General features: G+C 39.6%; 1 protein-coding gene across 1 annotated transcript in view; it reads left to right on the forward strand.

Moving 5' to 3' along the window:
• The first annotated feature begins 1348 nt into the window (after positions 1-1348).
• The window catches only part of LOC123276154 (uncharacterized), an 87033-nt gene continuing 63217 nt past the window's right edge, over positions 1349-25164 (forward strand). The window contains exons 1-4 of the mRNA XM_070495120.1: positions 1349-1500; positions 2555-2638; positions 13210-13725; positions 17725-17850. Of these exons, the coding sequence (XP_070351221.1) occupies positions 1349-1500; positions 2555-2638; positions 13210-13725; positions 17725-17850 (878 nt within the window). The remainder of the gene's footprint in view (positions 1501-2554; positions 2639-13209; positions 13726-17724; positions 17851-25164) is intronic.

The raw sequence follows: 25164 nt of genomic DNA on the forward strand, positions 1-25164 counted from the left end.
TGACTAATAAAACTTCCCTGTACTCAATTCTGAAGGCATAGTATGGAAGGAAGCACAGATTACTTCAAGGTTGTCCCTCCATAGGTATATGTTAACTATGCACCCATGGTAGTTACATTATTGTTCAAAATCTTTGCTGCCCCTACTTGCAGGAGGATCATACTTGCCTGCCCAGTAGAACTCAGGTTTGGACCTGTGACTTGCAATAATCTCCTCTTTGAGAAAGATGTGCATTTTTGTCCTGTTTAAGAGTCAGCTTCTCATCTACCATTTCCTTTCCCTCTGCCGTGAGACTTAGAATATCTCATATAAGACTATTCCATCAGCCTGCATTCTGGAGTGAAGATATGGATATGTAGAATGAGTGAGAAAGACACCTTGGTTGTTATCTCTGAGATTTTACAGGTTGTTCAATTCTATAGCATAACTTAGCCCATCCTGATGGAGTCAGCATCAAGATGCTTTCGGAGCACTTATAGGGTAATAATTTTCTTTTTCTTTTTTTTAAATTTTATTTATTTATTTATTTATTTTTGAGGAAGATTAGCCCCAAGCTAACATCTGCCACTAATCCTCCTCTTTTTTGCTAAGGAAGACTGGCCCTGAGTTAACATCCGTGCCCATCTTCCTCTATTTTATATGTGGTACACCCACCACAGCGTGGCTTGCCAAGCAGTGCCATGTCCACACCCGGGACCCAAAGTGGCGAACACTGGGCCACCGAAGAGAGTAATACTTTTCAAATGCATGTATGTTTATTTTATTTTGTTTTGTTTTAAATAATTCATTTTTCCCAACAACAGCATCAACATCTTCCCCAACAAAAACACAGCAGCCAACTTTAGGTCCTATAAGTTAAAGTTAAAACTGTAAAATATAAATACCAGCTGAAGTGCAAAATTCTAACAAGTATGATTAAATTAACAAGACATCTTTCTGTTGTGTGCTGTGCAGATACCCACAATACTACTACTGTCCATACAAGACTCACAAAGCTAGTCAAGAGACTACGATTATGGCACTTCTCAGCTTGAATCTAAACACCACAGGCAAGGAACACACAATTTACCAGCTACTCAGAAATGATTCAGGAGTGATTGTATTATTGTGAAAAGAAGACTATACTGTGAATCCTTCTGTTTTCACTGATTTTAATAGGTGCAATATTTTTATATTTTCGTATCTGAAATCCAGAAGTACCTTATAATTGCTGTTGAACAGGTGCTAGTGGTGAGTAGTCATGCTCATGCCAATACACAGGCACATAGGATAGGTTTCAACAGCTTGGAAGAAAATCCTGGAACCATCGTAAACCAGTTTGTACTGGCCCTATTGTATCAATAACGAAATGTCAAGGTCATCTTGCAGGGGCAATGACCAAGAACTGCAAAACATGCAGCTGGAATGTGCTCAGAAGATGGAAACCTTGCCCTCAGATGACCTCAAGCCACAGGGAACCAAAAGTTCCCTGACTATGGAACTCAGTGTGAGAAGAAAGTGGTGAGGGGAACCTAATAAGAAGCGAAGGGCCCCTTGATTTGTAGCACACTGGACTTATAAGAGTGTTACACTCCCACACTCCAATCAGATTCCAACAAGCTAGTGTTATGCATAATTACTCCTATTCCCAACTCCTTAAAAGTCTGTCCCAGCTTCAGCTCAGGGAGACAGATTTGAGCCTTGCCTCCTATCTCCTTGCTGGTTGACGTTGCAATAAAGCTCTTTCTTCTCTCAAAAGCCAGTGCCATTGTATTGGCTTCTATGCACATCAGGCAACAAGCTCTTGCTCAGTAACAATCTCAGACACAATAGTGGAGCATACTTAAGAGTTGCTGTGGTACTAATACTCTTGGCGGCAAGGAAAACAATACTGGGTGGAAAAACATAGGCACAGACCATACTGAATGGAAAAATGATTCAGAAGAATAGGATTCTGGGGGCTGGCCTGGTGGTTAAGTTCACACACTCTTCTTCAGCTGCCCAGGGTTCACGGGTTCAGATCCTGGGCGTAGACCTACACACCACTCATCAAGCCATGCTGTGGCAGCATCCCATACACAAAATGGAAGAAGATTGGCACAGATATCAGCTCAGGGGCAATCTTCCTCAAGCAAAAGCAGGAAGATTGACAGCAGATGTTAGCTCAGGGTCAATCTTCCTCACCACAAAAAGAATAGGATTCTGAACACGAAAAGTTTAGCAATGCCTTAACCATTTTATTTTCCTTTTTACATGAGTACGAGAGTCATATCTCATTTTAAAATGTATGATTAAAAGTAGGTCTAAATAAGTCTAAAAGGGATCTATTAATAATGTGAAATAAAAGGTCAAAACAATAAGAAAGTATTATGTCATAATTCAGTTGGCAGTGTTTTTTCTTTATTGGTGACACAGAAAACAATGGTGCATCTTGTCACTCCGCAGTGCCTTAGAATCTACAGAATGCTTCATGTTGTTTATACTTATTTGGGGAACTGTAAAATGAAAAATTCTAAAATAAATCCTCTCTAATACCTCTTCTTTTTCTGTAGTTCTGTGCTTTTCTGTGTTGAAGCCTGGATCTCAGAGCTGATGAAGGACAGTATCCAGCGACTCAGGTCCACGTTTTAAGGGCCATGATTCCACTTTGCTGCCCAAGGTAAGGAAATAATTTTGAACCTTCAGATCCAAGCTGACTAAACTAAGACCATACTATGCATACAGAATAAATAAGGTAAGTACCTGAAAAACAGACTTAGAGGCAACAAGAGCCTAGAGCACAGGAAAGAATGTTCTGGAGCATCTTAGTGATTCTCTCATTTTCCTCTCCAGCTAGGGTTATGGGACTACGTTTTTCTCTCTTTCCCCAGGAGTTTCATTCATAGGGCAAACACCATGCTGCTCTGGGAAGGAGTTTGTTTGCCTCAATCCTTGAAATGTCCAGAATTCGTTCCAATTAACCCAGTGAGGGGTCTTAAGGGATCCTGAAGTCCTAGCCAGGGAACCTGATAAAATTACAGGAGTGCGAGTGGGAACTCTCCTGAGCTCAGATTGCTCCAGGTATAGAGCTCCTTTAAGATTTCCAGAGGAACCAGCAAGTAAGCAGGACTATTTTCAAAGCTATTTATATAGATAATCAGAAAGCATAAAGTAGGTATCTTAGGGGAAGACCAGGTGAATTGGATCTTTTAATGTTTCAGGAACAGATGGGCCCTATGACTTCTAGCCCCAAACCATTTCCAATTCAGTCCCACTGTCTGGACTCCCAAGACCTTTCTATGCCTCCTATTGTGACCAGAAACCAGGCAAGGAAAGGGTTACTGAGAATTTGATCCATAATTAACATGGTCTGTCAAATGTTTTCCAGACAAGGAGAAAAATAAATGAGCAGTTTTTCAGAGGTTGATGTCCCCCTTTTTGCAGACATTGCCATCCTACAATGAAACTTACACAATTGCTGCAAGACTCCTACAAATTACTCCAGCTCTAAGTGACCAAAAGTTACCATGGACCCATTATGTAATGACATGTTCCTTGAATTCAGTACGTAATGGCATGTTCCATTGAACTTGCTATGTCATGGTACCCTGACTTTGTTATGTAAATGGTGCCTTGAACTCATTATGTAATCATCTGTACTTGTGCCCTGATTGAGCCCAGTTGTTACACAGTTGTAACATATCTTGTGCACTCTGATGTACAAAGTCTCCACCAGCACTAAGCTCGGAGAGACACTGTTTGGAGAGCTATCCCCAGTGTTCCCCATTGCTTGAGCAAGCAATAAACCTTTTTCTCTACCCACTTCATCCTTGGTAGTGTTTTTAGCTCCACACTCGCCAAGAGGTGAGCCCAGTGAGTTTGGTTACACTATGAGCTGCAGAGGATCCATCAATGTAAAAGCGATGCCTTCAGATGTGTTCCCCTATTCTCCAAGGAGCTCATCCAGGAGGATACACGCTATGTAAGGATGTAAGGGGCAGAGTACACTTCAATGATAACCTCCCCCTCATCTCCACAAAGAGGTTCTGTAAAAATCATTAGCAGTTCTGCCCTATCTGATTCTCTGCATCAGCTTCTCTCCAAATGGAAAAGTGACCCTGTGCTCTTTTATTTCCTCTCCCTGAATGTTTTGCATCTATTAAACCAAAGCAAGGAAGCACAAACTCAAAGATGGAAGGTCCAAAGTCGGAAAGGGCAGGTGAGCTGATCAATGGGAGCGTCTTCACATCCAGCACAGAAATTCTTCTTTCCTAACAAATTCCACTGTTCAACTTGTTTCAAACTCCAGAATGAGTAACTGCATACGTTAAAAAGTGCATTTATATCCAGAGGGGAGTGTTTGTATATATGTTTTAGTTAATAAATAAAAAAGTATCCTGACCTCTGAGAGTCACTCAATAAATCACGTCTATTATTTACATTTATCATCATTATCCTTAACTTTTCCACATATCCTTTATTAGGGAACAGTTTGTTCTGCTACACTATTGCTGCTATGAGTCTTTCTTTCACGACAAAACAGACTCCTGAGTCTTTTTTATTCATAATTTCTCAATTACTATTAAAAAGTTAATTTTAAATTTCTCAGTATTTGAGGTTTCATTTTTTGTGTATATAAGTTGACTCAGTATTAATTATAAATTTTATTGCCTTATAATCACAAAATTGACCTATAAAATTTCCTTCTTTCCATTTATTTGCATTTTTATCAGGCCAAGTAAATTATAATTTTAAAATAAGTTTTCAAGGTAAACTTGACTGTTAATATTTAAGGTGTAGCATCACTTATGTTTTTAAAATAAGTTTTAGTGTTCACATATTCTAGATTCATACTTATTTTTGGTCATTTTGCTCATAAAAATGAATAAAATCTTATTATATTTCTATTGAATCATTTTAAAATATGAGTCTACCATGTCGAGACTCATGAAAGAAAGCCAAACAAATATTCAGGGGAAAAATAATATCATTTAAATATTTTCATTATTAGAAAAGAAAGTGAAAAGATAAACTGTTTGAATATTTCAGATTTCAGGAAAACAAAACAAAAATGTTAAAGAATCTAGGAGAAAGAAAACAATGCAAATATAATCAATTCAAAAGTAAACTTAAGAGCAAATAAAAATATTCAAAATAAATTAGATAAATTTTGGAAACTTTTAAAAAGCAAATAGTAAGTGAAAGTATATATGAGAAATCATGAAATATGTGGAAAAATTAGAATATCACTGACAACACCAAATTCAGTGATAATCAATAAATTAGAAGTTAAAAATGAAATGGTAAAAATGACGTAATGAGAAATAGACAATCAAGGTTTGAGCTGGACTTCCGTCCTGGAGAGGTCTGGTCTATGTCTTGTTCACCCTGTTTACGCTCCAGCCCCTCAGTGGTCCGAGTGAAAAGCCTGCACTGTTCACCAGGTCTCATCCTCCACGGTGAGCCCTGGACTCTGATTTTTGCCCCTCCAGCCCTGAGACGTTGCTGAAAGCTCTTTTCAGTGTCTCAGCCTCTTAGCTACCACTTTAGGTTTTGTAATTAGCAATCCTCTTAAAGAGAAATGTGGCCCCAAATGTTGAGCTCAACCTCCTTTGTCTCCTCTAGATCTTGTCTCTGCAAATTTTCATTGCCTGGGTAGCTCTCTGATGGCTTCAACCATCTGTTTTATTTTATTTAGCTTGTACTCCATGGGAGGGTTGGTCCAAACCTCTGGTCAACCATAAATAGAACTCAATTTAATCATCTTTGAAGATAAACAGATCTTTCAGGGCCCACTCTTTATATAAAATGCTTGCTTTGGTGCGTTCTCTTTGACTCATCTTGTTTATCTAAGCACTATTTATATAGTGAGGGAATTCTTCTCTTAAAGTGAGTGGAGGTCATGGTATTTGTTTGCATTCACTGTAGAGTCTTTTAGCTTCCCGAGCAGGTTAGGAATGATGCATGGCCTTGAGTAGTTGTAGGTGAAGGATTCTTTCTCCCCTGCCTGTCAACCTCTAATTTTGTTGAAGCTCCAAACCCATGCATCAGCTTCGCTGAGTGAAGGACATATACTGTGCTCTGAAGGCTGAGTTTGAGCCTGTGCTGCTTCTCCTCAGTGAGGTGATTTTTGTCAGCAGCTCCCCCATTCACTCTTTTTGTTTAGTGTGTTCAAACTTTCTTCCAGTTGATTGTTTCTTTCCTCCAGCTGGGTCCCAACCAAGGCAAGGATTTCTGTGACATTATTTACCACACCTCTTCTGCCTTCTTAGCGAAGTGCTAGTAATCTTTCAGAGATAATGGTTAAGTGCTTTGTTGCTAAGCCAGATTCCAGGATTCAAATCCCAATTCCAAAGCCCACTGGCATGTGCCATTGAAAGAGTGATTTAACCTGAGTTACAGTTTTGTTATGTGCAAAATAGGCATAATAATTGTACCTACCTCATGGGTTATTGTGAAGACTAAATGAGAGAAGAAGAACTCAATAAATATTGGCTATTAGTAGTTGTTACTATCTTGAGGGAGTAAGTGCTTCCCTTTTTTCCTCCAGGTGTACAAACCCCTTAACGTCTTTTTCAGCATATTGGGGAATGTCAGCCACTGCTTTAGAATTTCCTCCTGAGAAGGATACATTATCCTGTGCATTTTCGCTAGCAAAAAAAATCCTGTGTAACCTAAATCTTATCGTGAAGAAACAATCAGATAAACCCCAATTGAGGATCATTCTAAAAAACAGTGAGCCTATATTCTTCAAAAACATCAATGTAGTAAAAAACATGGGCAGGCTGAAAATATACCAGGTTAAAGGAAACTAAAGAGACATGAAAACTAAATGCAATGCATAATCCTGGATTGGATGCTGAATTAGGGAAAAAATCTGTATAAGACATTATTCGGCCAATTTTTAAAATCTAAGTATGTTGTATATATTAGATATTGTTGTTGTATTAATGTTACATTTCCAAGATTTGATCATTGTGCTGTGATTATATAAGAGAATGCCTCTGTTCTTTAGCATAATACATGCTAAAATTTATCATGATACATGCTAAAACGTCTAGGGCTTAAGTGTCATGAGGTCTGCAACTTACTCTCAAATGATTCACAACAATGACAATAATACAAATAATATGTATATATGTTTGCATATAAATATATGTATATGTGTGTATATGTGTATGAATTTATATACCTACAAAGCAAATACAACAAAATGTTAAAAACTAGTAAGTCTAGATGGGGAGAATATGGGAATTCATTTACTATTACAATTTTTCTCTAGGCTTGAATTACAGCTTTATTTTATTTATTTTTTTGGTGAGGAAGATTGGCCCAGAGCTAACATCTGTTGCCAATCTTCCTTTTTTTGCTTGAGGAAGAGTGTCCCTGAGCTAACATCTGTGCCAATCTTCCTCTATTTTGTATATGGGACATTGCCACAGTATGACCTGATGGGCGATGCCAATGTCTGCGCCCGGGATCCGAACCAGCAAACCCCAGGCCGCTGAAGCAAAGCAATGTGAACTTAATCGCTAAGCCACCAGGCCATCCCCTGAATTACAATTTTAAAAATTAAACAGTTAGAAATTCTGGCTCCAGTATATCCCTATAATTATAGAGTAAAATAAAGCTTCTACACTCAGGCTCATCAAGAATTTCTGTTGATTTATATGAATGGATCATCTTTCTTATTTCTTTGCATGCTTCACAGCATTTTGCTGAAAATGAATTTTTTTAATAGTAGAATGTGGTAACCCTGAAAATCTGATTCATCCCCCATTCAGGGTTTTTCTCTTGCTTGCTGTAGGCTGCAGCTGATTGTTTAGTGTCTTTTCTAAACTATTTTTGTGAAGTCTGTATTCTTTGTCCTGGGTGGTCTCTGAAGTCTCTGTTCCTTTAGCTTGCATTCAGCTAGTGTTTTGACAGAGATTTCTTGAACGTCAGGAGGCAAAAAGAGAGAGAGAGAAACTCTCATTCTTTGCAGGTTAGCTCTATGCCTGGGTCTTCATTCAATACTCCGTTCATTTATAATTCTGCCTCCACTTCCTTCACTTCGCTTCACTTGCACTGAGCCTGGAGATCAGCCAAAGACGAAATTCTAGGGCCTTCTCAGGACATTTGTGAGCATGTATCTAAAGTAGCACCTAGAGCAGCCAAACAGAGACAGAAAGTAGAAGCGTGGTTGCCAGGGGCTAGGGCAGAGGGGAATGGGGAGTTCGTTTCAGTTTTGCAAAATGCAAAGAGTTGTGTGGATAGGTGGTAGTGGTGGTTGCATGACAGTATGAATGTACTTAATGCCACTGAACCGTACACCTAAAAATGGTCCCAGTGGAAAATTTTATGTTGCGTGTATTTCATCACAACTAAAATATTATTGATGTTGATTACTGAGGTTTTAGACACCCCCTTAAATTTTGCTCCCAAGGCTCATCCTAGTGGGTTGGCATGCTCACTCAGTCCCATCTCAAGTGGAAGAACAGGAGACTCTGGGCCAGAACCCTGAATCCCACCCCTAGTTTCATTTCTTGTCCGTCAGTTGCTGGACAGTTCCAGAGGATCCAGGAGCCCCTTACGTAGCTAAAGAGGATCAAGGACCCGTGTCTCAGTCCCAGAAACCAAAGATTTCTGCATCTCGGTTCTGCAGAGGCAAGAACTGAGGATCAGGTGGCCCGTGGCCCTGATGTAGGAAGCAGCAGTGTGTCCCAAATTGTGCCCCACTGGGTTGGAGAAAATGCTGCAGACGCTCCACCTTTGCAGAGCTGAAACTAGCAGAGCCTAAAGGACACCTTGGAACCTGCTCTCAGCCTGACGATTCCGAGGCTAGTGGGTAACCAAGGGCCCAGGAAACCAGTTGGTCGCTCCTAGAAGCCCTTGCAGCCATGGGCAATTTCACATTCTTCTTGGCTAGAGTTGAGTTGCTTTCCTTCCTCTCTAAGTAGCTTCAATGTCTTCTCAGTCCCTACAATGTGCAGGGCTTTTGGCTCGAAGCAGAAGAGGAAGAAGAACTGGATTTCACTAGGGGGAGGAGCCACAACCAGCACAGCTTATGGACTCCCCGATAAGTCCCAGCCGCCTCTTTCCAGGGGTTTTAATGAGAGAAGCTTCTACATGCTTCACACCAGAAATCTCTTTTCTTGGGGGTAAAAAAAAAAAAGTTGTGTGACTTAATTGTTTTGGAAATTTCCATTTTTCAAATGATCTAATACCCGAATGACTAATGAGGAATCTTTCAGATTTTCTGGAAAAGAAACCAATTCAATGTCCTGCACCCAGAAATGTGGAATGAATGGACCATATTCAATGTAAGCCAAGAACCCTGGGAAGGCAACACGGGTTGCGGTTCCTGGCTATCCGGCTGTACAGGATTTTGCGATGGGAAGTGTACTGGGCTCTCCACTGGGGTAGCCAGTTGGCAACCTTTTTCTTTCTCTCTTGAGTTTCTTTCCTCCCTCCTTGCCTCCCTCCCTCCTTCCTTTCATAAAGCTGTTTTGAAAATACACATTAAATGTATAGGTAATACCTGTCAGTATAGTACTACTGGGGAAATTGTTGTACAAAAAAATTTTTTATAAGAAAGCAATGTTTCAGGATATACAGATATAGAAAAATACGAGGGAAGCTGCACATCACCACAACAGCCTTGATTTCTCTGAGATGTTTGATTATGGGTAATTTTAACTTTCTCCTCCAAATTTCCTGTATTTAAAAAAATCATATTTTACTCTTTAAGAGGAAAAGAAAGTAGCAATCATCCTCTTTTTAAAATAGAGAGAGGGGCCGGCCAGTGACATAGTGGTTAAGTTCGAGCACTCTGCTTCGGTGGCCTGGGCTTCGCCTGTTCAGATCCTGGGCGTGGACCTGCCCACCACCTGTCAAGCCATGCTGTGGCAGCGTCCTACGTAGAAAAACTAGACTAACTTACAAGTAGGATATACAACTATGTACTGGGGCTTTGGGGAGAAAAAAAAAAAGAGGAAGATTGGCAACAGATCTTAGCTCAGGGCCAATCTTCCTCACTCACACACATGCTAAAATAAAATAAAATAGAGAAAAACCAAAGTCATCTTCATAGGTGCGACTCTAGTACACTCTTGTATGAAGGGCTAGAAGGAAGAGAAGCCCTATCCAGACATCATCGTCTCCTCAGCCTTCCCTATGTGTTGTGCCTGTCAGGTGTCAAATATCTTCAGGTACATTCTGAGACTGATGCCTCCCTGAAAGCTGGATCTCGTTTGTTCTCTGACCTGTCGCCAGCAACTAAAACAGTGCTTGGACATCCTAGAACATGGTGTGTGTGTGTGTGTGTGTGTCTGTGTATGTGTATGTGAGACTTATTAGGATTATGGAAATGTTTGGGAAACAAATTAGGAAAACTGTTCTTAAGGTCACTCTAAAGAGAAGAAAACCTTCAGAAGCGAAGCCACCACACAGAGAGCCCATTCCCACAGCAGCGCCCACGTTTCTCTTTACAGAAGACCCGGGACACTCAGAGCTCCAGCTAAATTCCAGGCATCTGAACGTAGGGATGGGAGGGAGGGAGGGAGGGTCAAGCATGACCGTCCCTGGGCAGATGACATGGGGAGTCAGTCCTGCAGGCCATTCTCAGGAACGTGAAGGTAGGAAGGGAGGGAGTGGACAGGTTGGGTCCCCAGGCCACTTTGTGTCCCCCAAATAGGACAGGGCTCCAGCTGAGAACCCAGGCTGCTCCCAAACACCCGCTCCCGGGAAGACAAATGACTCCAAGCGTTTGCTTCCATTGGCTCCTCTCCCATTTCCCCCGTGGGTAGAAATTCCCCCAGGCGCCTGCTGGTCCTTAGGACGCTCCCTTGCCAAAGGGAACTCTCCCCATCCCACCTCACATTCCTTCTGAGTATAGCTCAATGGCAGCTGGAACCAGAAGTCCTGGAAAAAGGGCGGGACCAGCTCAGAGCGTAGCCAGAGCCTCAAAAGCCCCAGGGAGAGCTGGTTGTTTGCGGTTGCTAAAGGCAAGTATTCCCTGAGCCCCCATCCACAAGTCTGCTCTAAGTTTTTCTCTACTTTTCCCACCTTTTCATCTTGCTTTTTTACATCCTCCTGATGAAAGGACAAGGAGCCTAGAAGGAATCCCAAACTGTCTGGACACATAGATAGTAAATACCGAACTTTGCAACTGAGAAATTAGCATACGTTAAATATATGAAAAGGGTTGGTGTCTGTGACTTCCTGGCACAGTGTTAGCACATCTGACTTTGGACCCGAAGGTTGGGTGTTCAAATCACTTGGACCTCAAAGCAAGTGCTATGCTGTCAATTTGAAGATTTCATCAATTGTGCCTTTTAAAAACCGTACCTAGAAGAGCCTTTATATTATTTCTCTAAGCTCAGCAAAGGACAGGTTTTAAACTGAATGGGGAGTGAGGCTGACGCAGTGAAAGCTTAATCCTGACAAAGCCACAAAGATCTCCATTTCTGCAAACTTGGGTTTTTCCTCGTTCTCAGGTTACGACAACTGGTTTGTATCTGGAACTTGATTGTTTCATAGTCCTATTGGAGAGACGCAATTAGATGAATCCTAAGTAAAAAGGAGGTAAATGTCAGGATAATTTTCCACTCTCAGAGAGTTCAAGGACCGCACCCTCAACATAAATTGTTCATCAGCTTCACGGTATTTTCCCTTTAACCACAGTGTTCAGCGGCTTTTGACAAAGGAAACTCAAAGTATGAAAAATGTGTGTGTGTGTATTTGTGTGTGTGTGAGGGGTGGGAGGAGGAGAAGAGAATTGGGAAACTAACTTCTTCATCAAGGTGACACAAATATCCACTCAGGGAAACCATGCCATATCCATTTGGGGACCCAATAAAACCACTTTCACACCAGGGTAAATTCATTAACAAAGTCTCCTCATGCCCTGTTTTAATGTCATATCTGAAGAACAGCACAGATAAGGAAATAAATATAACAACCTAAATTTCAGCTCATGTGGGTTTTTCTTCCCTTCTAGGTCATCCTTACCGTCCAGCTTAGGTGACTGTCCATCGCTGAGTTGTTCACAAGAACTCCCTTGGGAGTAAAGAAAAGGTAAGAGAGAGTCCGACGTTGGGAGGTGCCAGACAAAATTTACATCGGTTGCTAAAGAAAAGTCACAACCTTGACCCCGACGTGATTTGAACACGCAACCTTCTGACTACCCGAAAACTAATTATACTCCGTCACCTCACATGTGAGCCTCATCGCCCCTTTTGCTCTCTGCCCTCCCCCCTTCCCCTCTGGTAACCACCAATCCAATCTCCATTGCTCTGTGTGTGTTTGTCATTGTTTTTAACTTCTACTTATGAGTGAGATCACACGGTGTTTGACTTTCTCCCTCTGATTTATTTCACTTCACGTAATACCCTCAAGGTCCATCCACGTTGTCACAAATGGCCGGATCTCATCATTTCTTAGGGCTGAGTAGTATTTCATTGTGTATACATACCACATCTTCTTTATCCATTCTTCCCTTGATGGGCACCTAGGTTGCTTCCAAGTTTTGGCTGTTGTGAATAATGCTGCAGTGAACCTAGGGGTGCATGTGTCTTTCTGCATTGGTGTTTTCAAGTTCTTTGGATGAATAGCCAGCAGTGGGCTAGCTGGATCATATATATGGTAGATGTATTCGTAGTTTTCTGAGGCTACTCCATACTGCTTTCCATAGTGGCTGCACCAGTCTGCCCTCCCATCAGCAGTGCAGGAGAGTTCCCTTCTCTCCACATCTTCTCCAACACTTGTCTCTTGCCTTGCTAATTAGAGCCATTCTGACCAGAGGAAGGTGACATCTCCTTGTAGGTTTGATTTGCATTTCTCTGATCGCTAATGATGTTGAGCACCTTTCCATATGCCTGTTGGCCATCCGTATACCTTCTCTGGAGAAATCACTGCTCAGATCTTTTGCCCGTCTTTTTAATTGGGTTGTCGATTTTTTGTTGTTGTTGAGATGTATGAGTTCTTTCTGTATTTTGGATATTAACCCCTTATCCGATATATGGTTTGCAAGTATCTTCTCCCAGTTGTTAGGTTGTGTTTTGGTCTTGTGGATGGTTTCCTTTGCCGGGCAGATTTTTTTTTACTTTGAGGTACTCCCATTTGTTCATTTTGTATTTTGTTTCCATTGCCCAGTCAGACGTGGTACTTGAAAATAGGCTGTGAAGACTGATGTCAAAGAGGATACTGCCTATGTTTTCTTCTAGACGTTGCATGGTTTCGGGTCTAACATTCAAGTAAAACCCGAGGGAGGAGGCTGCAGTTCCCCGAGAGCGAGCATAGCAGGGACCCTGCGTCCCTGTCAGCGCACCTTGCCGCTCCGCGAAGGTCCAAAGCAGGGTGTGGGCGAGGCCCCAGGAGTTCTCCCAGGAGGGTGTCCCTGTCCCTGTCCCTGTCCGCAGTCCACTGCCCGAGGTGGGGGGAGGGGGGGGCGGGGCAGCGGCCGGGGAGCGTGGGGGCGGCGGCGCGCGCGGGGAGCGCGCGGCTGCTGGGCCGCCGTCGTCCGGGGAGGTGTCGGCGAGCCGCGGCTGCCTGCCCAGAGCCGAGCCCGGCGGAGTCCGGCCGCGCTCTGCTGCTCTCTCCCGGGCCGGGCTCGTCCGTTCCCCCGGCGTCCGTGGACGCCGCTCCGTGTCCCCGCTGGGCACAGCAGCCCGGGCCTTCCACAGCCACGGCCGCTAGCCTGAGGAGGCCCTCCTTCAGCTCCCGCTCTCCCTGCTCGCCGGACACGGACGACCAGGGCGCCTGCGAAGATGATTCCATCTGGGAGAGGTAGCTGGGTGCGTGTGCTTAGGGGCTTATAGGAGGCGATTGTGTGGAATGAGGAAAGTCACTGAATAGGGACAGGTAAAAGTGCCCTGCCAGCAGTGAGGATCCAGCTGCAGTTGAATACTGTGAATGTGTACTTTTATCAGTGTGCCTGGTTGTGTTAATTCTCCACCAGTACAGAGCAACCTAGATGAAGGAGGAAAGAAGAAACATCGTTGGAAAGAGTCAAACATAAAATTTTTAGGATGACTATGTAGAAGGACCTAAGTACAAAGACTTTGAGGGCCTGGTGAGAGTACTTAAAGGGATTTACCATGAAAGTTTGGCAGAAAAGGATGCAAAGCCATGAAAGATCAGGAAGAAAGAAGTGTGGAAGGTTAAGGTAGAAGAGCAGTTATCCTTTTCAGGAGTAAGGAACTGAGGGATCTTGAAGGAAAGGAGTGAAGAATCTGCATATGGGATCTGTGTATGTGTTCTAGATCGGGTATCAGCAAAATCCCTGTAAATGGCCAGGTTGTAAATATCTGTGGCTTTGCAGGCCTTGTGGATTCTGTTAGTACTTCTCATCTCTGCCCTTGAAACTTGAAGGCAGTCATAGACAATAGGTAAACAAATGGGCCTGGCTGTGCTCCAGTAAAACTTTATTTTCAAAAACAGGTGGTAGTCTGGATTTGTCTCAAGGGCTATAGTTTGCTGACCCCTGTTCTAGATGATAACAATTTCCAGGATGTGGACATAGTTAAGTGGAAGTGAAGACTGTTAGAAACCAAGGGGTCAAGATTCTTTAAGGTTAGTGTATTGACTATAAACTGTGTATATCTAACATACCTAGAGGACACTCCACCACCAACAGAATATACATTCTTCTTAAGTGCTCAAGGAATATTCTCCAGGAAAGATCATATGCCAGGCCATAAAATGAGCCTCAGTAAATTTAAGAAGGGCTGAAATCATACAAAGTATGTTCTCTGATCACAATGAAGTGAAAATAGAAATCACTAACAGAAAGAAATTTGAGAAATTCACAAATATGTGAAAATTAAGTAACACTTCTCAATCCAATGATCGAAGAAGAAATCACAAGGGAAATTAGAAAGTAGTTTGAGATGAATGAAAATGAAAACACACCGTACCAAATATGGGATGCAACTAAAGCAGTGGTAAGAGGGAAATTTATAGCTATAAATGCCTACATTAAAAAAGAAGAAAGTTTAAAAAAAGAAGAAAGATATCAAATCAAAAACCTAAACATCTACCTTAAGACAGTGGACGTGTAAGAGAAAGAAGTGGCAGTAATCACAAGGGTCTGAAATGGTCTAAGGAGATGGAATGGAATGAAAGCCCAGATAGAAAAGTTGGAAAAAATTTGGAAAAGTTAGGTAAGAAGAACAGTTTGTCTTTGTAACTGGACCATAGGAAAGTAGGATGGTTTATATGTTTTTGCTATAGTATTATTAAGTTCCCATCTGTACAACTTTCATCTATTTTCTCTGTCAAGCTGGAGTCAACATCATTTGCAGAGCTTAAAGAGAAATGCAGCATTGGAGATTTGAAGAATAGTCCTTGTGTAGGGTGGCTGAAATAGTCCTTGTATGGAGTTGACTAGAGAAAACCATTAACAATTTCAGGCTGTTGAGGATCCTTTTGAGGCTGGTAGTAGTGTATTACAGGGGACTACTGATCTGCTCTGTTGTGTGATTCCTTCAGCTGCATTTGTGTATGTGGGTGAAGGCACAGGAAAGGCAAATGTTTGCATAAATATATGGCTAGGATTTTTGCTAGATGGGTGAGATGGAAAGATAAATGGGCAGGGAAATTTAGGATGTTGAAATGATGGGCCATGGTCAATAAGCTAGATAAGGATGGAAGTAAAGAAAGGAAAAGCTACTGAATGGGGAGCAAATAGAGGGATCAACTAACCGGAGGTCACCAGGAGGTGTAATATACAAATCAGCTCCACAAGGGCAGGGAATCTGTTTTGTTCACTAATGTGTCCCAGCCCCTGGAATAGTGCCTGGCACACAGTAAGTGTGAAATATTTGTATTTGTTGAATGAATGATCATGGCAGAGTAGGGGTCATCTAATATGAAGCTGGGAGAATGGGGAGCTGTAGTCAGAGTTGCATGTTTGCATGAGTGATGGCGGAGGCGAAGCGTTATAGATCACACCTCGTGTGTCTGACACGCACATATAGCATGTTCTCAGTACCTTTTAGCTTTTGTCATTATGTTTTTTGGCCTTTTATAGGAATTACTTATTTTTAAAGAAATAAAGTAGAGTCATATCTCTGCAAATGGGTGAGTTGACCTTTCCAAAATAAGTATCATTTAAAGCCATTGGAGCATTCAAGGTTGATAGATTCCACCTTGTACCAGCAGACTAAACAAACAAAATACTACTAGGAATTATCTTCCTTTCCAAATTAGCCTCATCTACTTCTCAAAGCCAGAAGCTCAGAGTACTTCTAGCACTTTCTATTGTTTTGTTTATTTTGCTTATCACAGTGCGTGTGGTCAGCTTTATATTTACGGTGCTGTATCACCTCTCTTAAGTACGTTGACCTTTCACTAGGCTTTGAAAGGCCTCTTTTTTGCTTTTAGTGTAGGGCTGAAGTCTCCTTTAAAAATAGGGATGGCTGTTTGCAAAAGAAAAGTTTACAGAAGAAGGCTGAAATGATAATAGTCTAATTTTTAAACAATGCCAGTGTTTTTCCATTTAGCTAAAGGAATCAGAGAAGTATGTTGATTTTGAGGAATCATGTCTTTTTTGGGTAACTTTCAGTGGTTCTTACCCTGTTTCTCCATAGTATAGTTACTTGTACACAGTGGATATTTAAGAAGTCTGTACTGACTGATCCTTAATTGTAAAATAAGCAGTTCTCTGAAATGCCCTTGCCTCTGCCTCTTTGCCTGGTGAATTTCTTTCATGATCCAGTTCAAATATCACCACTGAAATTACCCCCACTCTTACAGGAAATGAACAGGCCTCTGTCCCTAGAGTAGTTGGTAAGTATTTTCTAGTGCGCTGACATCGTTTCCTTGTGTCTCTCTTTCTCATCCTCGCCTTTTCTCTACCAAGGAGCAGGGACTTTGGTTTATTCATCTTAGTGTCTCCAGTGCCTTGCATGTGCCTGCCATGTATGTGCAGTGCTCCAGAATTGTCTAGCAAATGAGGTGGCAGCAAGAAAACTCATTCTACAAGCATGCTGTAGGCTTAGATGGGAAAACTCTGCCGTCTAAAGGATTTTGCCTCTTTAGAATTTTTCTGCAGTCAAGATACTGCTGCTAGGTGAATGATTCATCTATTAATCAATGATTAATTGATTATGGCCCCATGATCTAACCTGTAGATGTAATTAACTTAGAGAAAAGTTAGCCTTTTTTCCTACACCAGCTTCTTTTAAATTAAGCATAACACATAGGTGATACTCAATAGATATTTGTTAAGGTACAGATGTCCACCAAGATGTTAACCATGACCATTATTTGGGGGGTGGTATTTTTGTTTTCTAACTTTTTTCTTTAGATAGAATTTTTTCATTATTTGAATTTTCCAGTTCAGGATACATATATATTACTAACAAAATATTGTCCATTTTTAAAAGATATGGTACATGACAGAGACAATTAAGAGAAATAAATGCTTTTGTATAATTTGGAACCAGTCAGCTGGGCATGGTGGGCCAGTCCATTCTTTGGTAACAAATCTCAGTGGCATAGGAAAGCAAGTATTTATTTGCTACAGGTGGATGGGGGTTCTTCTGCATCCAGTGTCTCAGATCCAAGCCTTTTCCATCTCAAAGTGGCTTCTGAAGTTACTGCAGCCAGAGGAGGGAGAGACGGAAGAGACCTGCCAGCTCTCACCTGCCTTGGCACATGTCACTTTGCCATCGCCAAAACTAGTCCCGTGCGTGGCCTCAAGCTGACTGCAAAGTAGAATGGAAAATGCAGAGGAGCAACAATAGTCTCTGCTAACATGACTGTGACTCTTTCATTTTCCAGTTACTGTGATGAATGTATGTTGGATCCAGACTGCGGTTTCTGCTACAAAATGAACAAATCAACCGTCATTGACTCTTCATGTGTTCCAGTTAATAAGGCATCTACAAATGCGGCATCCTGGGGCAGGTATGTCACTCATTACACACCATAAGAATATACAATCAAATTTCAGCATGACACAATTTTAAACTTACAGAGTGACTGCACTTGAAGTCCATGACTACACTTCTTTTAAGCTGGTCTTCAGAACGACATTATTTTGCAGCATGTACTGATGAAAGTAGGTACAAAACATTGCAGCTGTATGTTTCATAAACTAAGAGTAGAAAGCACTCAAGCCTAGACTTCAGGAAATCCAGATTCCAGACCCACCTCTGCCCTAAGCTATAGTAATTTGGATCTTCAGGCTGGTGTTCCTAAATATTGCCAAGGCAATTTCTCCTGCTGTGTATTGTTTAACTATACCAGTAATTTCCAAAGTCCCAAACTTAAGTGAAAGACAGAAAATTGTCAAGTCAGAATTAATTAATCTCATTTTAAATTCTTTGATGGAACTATTGTTTTGTTAAAATACTTTCCTGGAGCTTAATGAAATTAAGCAAAATAAGGATAAAAGTTGGTAATCACTGGCATGTCATTAATCTGGGAAACTGTAAACCTTTCTCTTTTTGAGAGAACACTTTGGTTAGTAGTAGGCTCATAAATGAAATATTTGTATAGAACAAATAATTCCCCACATTTATGAACTAATATTCGTATCCATGGACATAGAAAACATGCAAATATTATTTGACATGACTTAAACCTCTTTTGTGTTTTAAATTCCCATAAAAGGAATAATGTGCTCTCATCCTGTCTGCCTCATAGTACTGATGAAGGCAATGAAATCTGTAATAAAGCACTTGTATCTCCTAGGAGCTATAAGGATAATATATCATCATTAATCATTATGCTGTTGTCATTAATTATTTTATTAGAGAATTACTCCAAAGAAGGAGAATAAATCATATGGTAGTTGAGTGAAAACCCAGACCACATTTTAAATACACAAATTACAAACAAATATGTAAAAGAAATGCAATTATTACTTAAAATGAAAAGTTGAAAGAGCTTCTTCTAAAAACACCCAGTGTGTAATTTTCATCAGTCAAGCTTCAAGAGGGAGTAATTGATTAAATATTTCTGGATGTAATAGTTTACAGTTTTAACCCTTATGATTCTTTTTTCAATAGAAAAAACTGAAAGTTACTAGTCTAGAATCATGAATATGTTATGAAATCTGTGTATGTAGTTTCCTTTATTTCACAGAATGACCTTATAAACTTATTAAAAATATCTACTAATGGTAAGGGGACACTAAAATTGGACATTTCTCTCACCCTCAGTAGGACGTCTAGAGGTCAGAGGCCTCAAAATAGGAGTTTTGTTCTTTTTGAAAATAACAAATTATACAACTTTTTAATACAAATGTATATTACTTCTTTTATTTCAACTTAAATTGTATATTTTATGTATATTTTTATACCATTATTCCTTGACTGCACACACTGCTACAGAAAAGTGAGGCACAGATAATACCTAAGTAGAAAAAATACAAAGAACTAAACAAAATAGACAAAGAACTTTTATATTTGTAGAATATCCTTAGATAATCTCAAACTCTTTACCCCAAAAAAACAGGCTTCCTCACTCTTCTCTGTGCAGAGCAGCAGCCCTCACCCCAGCTTGGCCACTGCAGTTGGGTGCCTCAATCTGTGATAGAAAGAAAGCAAAAAAGACAGGATATGTTCACCATGAAAAAGTCCTACAACAGATTTTCCATTTGTAGGGAAAATAGCATTCACTGTATTTTTGTTTGTTGGTTGATTGATAGGTTTTATACGATTACCTGGAATGGAATTCTCAGGGCAAAATCTACCATTACTTGGATTCACATCTGAGATATACTATTTATAGATATTTCAGGGGCCAGTACTGAGGCAGTTCATAGCCATATATCCTGATCTCTAACTGTAGCTATTTCCCGAAGGGACACGGGGTGGAATGGTAATACCATTCATGATGGACATCATATGATGATTTTGATGAACTCTGAATTGTCTCAACTAAGGAAAACCGTTTGTATAATCAACCATAATTTACTGGAAACAAAACTTTGAGTCAATCAGCATGCTTTTCTATATGTTGGTAAATTTCAATAAAAAATATTTTTAAAAAATCATTTAGTTCTCCAAAGAAGATCTATCTACAAATGGCCAGTAAGCACATGAAAAACTGCTCTATGTCACTAATCACTAGGGAAATGCAAATCAAAACTACAATGAGATACCACTTCATACCCATTAGGATGGCTACTATCAAAAAAACAATTGTTGTGGAGGATGTGGAGAAACTGGAAACAATGTGCACTGTTGATAGGAATGTAAAGTGATGCAGCCACTATGGAAAACAGTACAGTGGTTTCACAGAATTTTAAAAAAGAATACATATCATCTAAAAATTACATTTTTGGTATATCCAGAAGAATTGAAAACAACATCTTGAAGAGGCATTTGAAACCCATGTTCGTAGCAACATTATTCACAATAGCCAAAAGATGGAAGAGAGCCAAGTATCAATTGACAAATGGGTGGATAAACAAAATATGGTATATACATACAATGATGGATTATTCAGACTTAAAGGAAAGAAATTCTGGCACATACTACAGCATGGATAAACCTTGAAGACGTAATGTTAAGTGAAATGAGCCAGTCACAAAAAGACAAATGTCGTATGACTCCACTAATATGAGATACCTAGAGCAGTCATATTATAGAGACAGAAAGAAGAGTGTTGGTTGCCACGGGTCTGGGGAAAGGGGGAAAAGGGAGTTGTTTAACGGATATGGAGTTTCAGTTTTGCAAAATGAAACTAATTTTGAAGATTGTTTGCACAACAGTGTGAATATATTTAACACTGCTGAACTGTACAATTAAAAATGGTTAACATTTAAAGTGGTTAAGATGGTAAATTTTATGTTATGTGTATTTTACCACAATTAAAAATAAAAAAGGAAAGCCCATTTGAAAATCATTTAGCATACTTCTAGAAAATACAGTGCACCGAGCTGAGGGAAAACCTTCTCCTCCTGCCCATCACCCCCTGCCCCTCCCACACGCATCCCACACACGTGCGAACACTGGTTTAATGCACAGCTGAACTGGAGAGAAATCCCCAGCTGCCACAAATGAGAGGGAGAGCAGCAAGCCCATATGCAGACCCAACAGCCCATGGGAATATCAGAAGCGAAGCAGGGCTTCAGGGTGAGAGGTTAGTGTTTTAGTTGCTGAGAGAGATAAAGCTCCCAGCCTTGCCTCTAGAACTGTGAAATGCTATTTAGGCTCTGAAATAGGGACAAGAAAAACTGGGCTGGGCTGGGCAAGCTGCTAAGTTCTGCTGCCCACTTGGGGCCCTGAATAGAAGCAGTGTCACACGTGAGAAAGCAGAACCAGGAGCCTTCACTATGGGGAAGCACGGGTTCTAATTTCACACTGCCTTTGTGAAGCGTGAACGTGTTGAAAAACATGAACACTGAAAAAAAGTGGGTCCCAAACTGGAGATATCCACAGAGCCACTTCAAACATAAACATGCCGTTGTCAGAACCCAGGACACATGAGACTTGCTTGGAAAGCAACTCAGTAAATATGAGATGACAGTCAAAAATTACAGACTACATCAATTAATGAAGGAAAGAAAGTCACCAAGTGTGACAAATGGAAAAATGAATACCTAAAGAACCTTGTATTACAAATAAAATTTTGAAAGAGATTTTTAAATAATATGTGTAAAAGAAATGAAGAAGGTAGTATAATTGTTTCAATTATACTGAAAGCTGTAGACTTCTGAGTTGTGCATTGCATGTGTACATGTGTGAGTATCTGTCCAGGTACATACCTGAGTATAGACGTAAGAAAATTAAAAAACCTTGGAAAACTAAAATAACATACAATAAAAGATAAATAACATAGAAGGTGCTATGGGAACTTCTAGAAAAAACCCTCTATATTCCTTTGTTTTTTTTTCCAGAAACAAATGGAGACTATAATTAGTTTTGAAACTTGCTAAATATACATGTTAAAAATATGAGTGTCATTTCTTAAAAATATGTACTAATAGAGGGGGAAAAAACCAAGAGAATCAATCAAACGAATAAAACAGGAAAAGAGGGAATTTACAGGGGAAAAAAAAACATGGCTAGGAGGAATCACCAAAAAACCCAGCAAAATTAAGTATAAATATACGCTTGTTATTATAGTAAAGATAAACCAATTAAACATACCTATTAAAGACAAAGATCTTCAAACTGGATTTTTTTTAATGCAGTTGTATGCTATTTACGAGAGACAATCATAGAAAGGTTGGAAATAAAGGAGTGAAAAAAATTAGATAAGTGCTAAATCAAGAAGACAAAAAAAATAACAGATTAGAGAATTGGGAAAACTTAATAACAAGCTTGATGTAAGAGTTAAATAATCAACCTAACACATAGAGAATTTCATTCCTTTCAGGCAACCATAGAGCACTTATGACAATTTACCATATTCAAGAACAATAAATTCAAGAAATTTTTTTTTAAGATTTTACTTTTTTCCTTTTTTCTCCCCAAAGCCCCCTGGTACATAGTTGTATATTCTTTGTTGTGGGTCCTTCTAGTTGTGGCATGTGGGACGCTGCCTCAGCGTGGTTTGATGAGCAGTGCCATGTCCGCGCCCAGGATTCGAACCAACGAAACACTGGGCTGCCTGCAGCGGAGCGCGCGAACTTAACCACTCAGCCACGGGGCCAGCCCCAAATTCAATGAATTTTTATAAATGTATATATATTTCAGTAAATTTTAAGTAAATCTAGATAACCAATATTACGCAAAACATATTTTCTAACCAAAATGCAATAACACTGCAAACAATAGAAAGATATTTATCACCACTTCTACTTTAGTTTGGGAGGTTAAAAAAATACTTCAAATTAATTAAAGGGGGAAGAAGAAATCTTAATGGAAAATAGGACATTAAAATTAACAACTGAAAAGATCCACAGGAAGTTAGAACTAGAACACAGAGTTAGCCTGTAGAGTGAGCAGACGATGGAAATTAAAAGATAAGAGAAAAAAAAATAAGGCAAAGCAAAGAAATACTAAAGGATCAAAAAACAAAAGTAAGTTGTTTCTTAGAGATCAATGTAATGAAGAAACCTCTGGTAATACTGGTTAAGAAGAGAAAGAAGGCACAGATAAACAGTATTTAGAATGACAAAAGGGCACATAACAGATAGTAAAGATTTTAAACCTCATAAGAGAACACTACGAATAAAATTGTCCAATGCATTTGAAAACAGGTAAAACAGACAGTTTTCTAGAAAAAATATAATTTTCCAAAACCAATTGGACACCTCTGTGAAGTGAGATTTTTATTCCCATTAGACAGAAGAACAGTGATGCTTAGAGGGTCTGAATGACTTTCTCGAAGTTAAAAAGCCAGTAAGTCCACCATTTTTAGGGGAACAACATTTGGGTAGTGGAAAGATGCACATTTTAGAGTCAGACAGTTTCAAATTTGAGCTTTTATCATTTACCTCATAAGTGGCCCTTGGACAGGCTGGGGCTCTCTGAGTAAAATGGGAGTCATATAATTGCTGTTTAACAGTCTGGTTTTTATGAAGATTAAATAAGGGTCTATCTGAAGACACTTGTAAAAATAGAATGCCCTGTGCAAATGTAAGTAGTAATATCGTTTACTAATTTTTATTTTTTTCTTAGATTTGTCAGTAACACATTTTCTAGATTAGAATAAGCACTTCCTAACAGATAAGTGCATTAGGATACTTTCTATTTATTTATCTGTGTCTGTGCATCCACCTCCATGTCTCCTGGCTCTCTCTACATACAAAACCATGAATACTCTATTCTGGAACTTTAAACACCCTGACTCTTGAAAAGTATTGCTAATGAGGGATACTTTCTTAATGTGCTGATTCAGTATTTGTTTCCTATAATACATCATTTTCGCCCTGTAATTATACACACTAAAATAGCTAGATAAATTCGCTATTTGGCAATTCATTGTTCTAACTCACACTGAATGCCTGGTTTATTGTGTTCATTCAGCAGAGAAGTTTTTCTGAAAGCTGCACTCTGATACAACAACCAGCCTTTTTTCCCCGCATCCCACCCCTCTCCTACACGGAATTCTAGTCAATCTAAACCCCTTGAGAAATATCCCGTATCCATTATGGTTTCCTGCCTGGATGCCTCTCCACAGGCTGTCCTTTCTGCCTGGAATCTACCCTCCTTCTCCCCTTTTTGATCTCTGCCTGACTTTTAACCATTATTTTTTGCCCAGATCAGGTGTCACTTTTTCCTTACAGTCTCTGGTTGGCCCCAGAACACAATGCTGATTATATCCCCTACTGTCCTCTAGCACTTCCTTATATAATTTATATGATAATTATACTGTCTTACATGATAGTAATTTGGGTTTGGATGTATCTTCTCTTCTGGATTATAGATACCAGTGTCTGTATCCTGCACTATTTTTAATCCCTTGATGCCTTGTACATATCAAGCATTCAATCAATAATTGTTTAATGAGAAATGGAAAAGGCTGCCATCAGTGGAAAATTTATATATAAGAGTTTGAAAGTACCACAGTTCCAAATGAGAGGATGTGGTGTTCCTATCATTTCATTTTAGTTTTATCTCCTGCATTCATACTTATTTCCAGGAAAGGAAACCTCTAAAAGAAAAATGAGAGTGATAACGATTTTAATTAACAATGTTAAATGTTTACTTGGTACTGATTAAAACACTGAAAAAGTTTAAAGAATAAAACTTAACCATGTACTTTAAGAATGCATACAACATATTGCTTGTAGTCATACTACATGACAAATACTTTTTAAAAATTATTGAAAGGAATATTCAGCACATTTCCTCAAAACATTCACTGGGATATCAGGGAAGCAATATATCTGTAGTGACAGTGTGAGGTGTATTATGAAATTAGGCCAAATAGCAAAAACAGGAATTTTCCTTCATCACCTCTCTTTTTTTAATTTAATTTTTATAAAGATATGCATCAGTTGGCGTTTAGAAAAAGAAATTTATCATTAACAAACTATATCAGTGTCTTAATGTATTCATATACAGGATTGCTGTTGTTATCAGTTATTTATATTGGGGATTTAAAATAAAGTATAGTTTAAAATTAATTTTGCCAGCATACATTTTATAGAGAGAGAGAAGTAGAGAGAGAATCTAATATAAAATATTTTAATCCATTTTGCTTTTTGAACTAAACTTTCCTTTGTGTTTTTGCCGGAATAGAAGTCAATACGCTAGATATTTATGAATAATTTATCTGCCTCCTCCATGTTCATTGTCCAGTTTCTTAGCTGACATT

This window comes from Equus asinus, chromosome 22, assembly GCF_041296235.1.
Source record: "Equus asinus isolate D_3611 breed Donkey chromosome 22, EquAss-T2T_v2, whole genome shotgun sequence".
Taxonomy (NCBI): domain Eukaryota; kingdom Metazoa; phylum Chordata; class Mammalia; order Perissodactyla; family Equidae; genus Equus; species Equus asinus.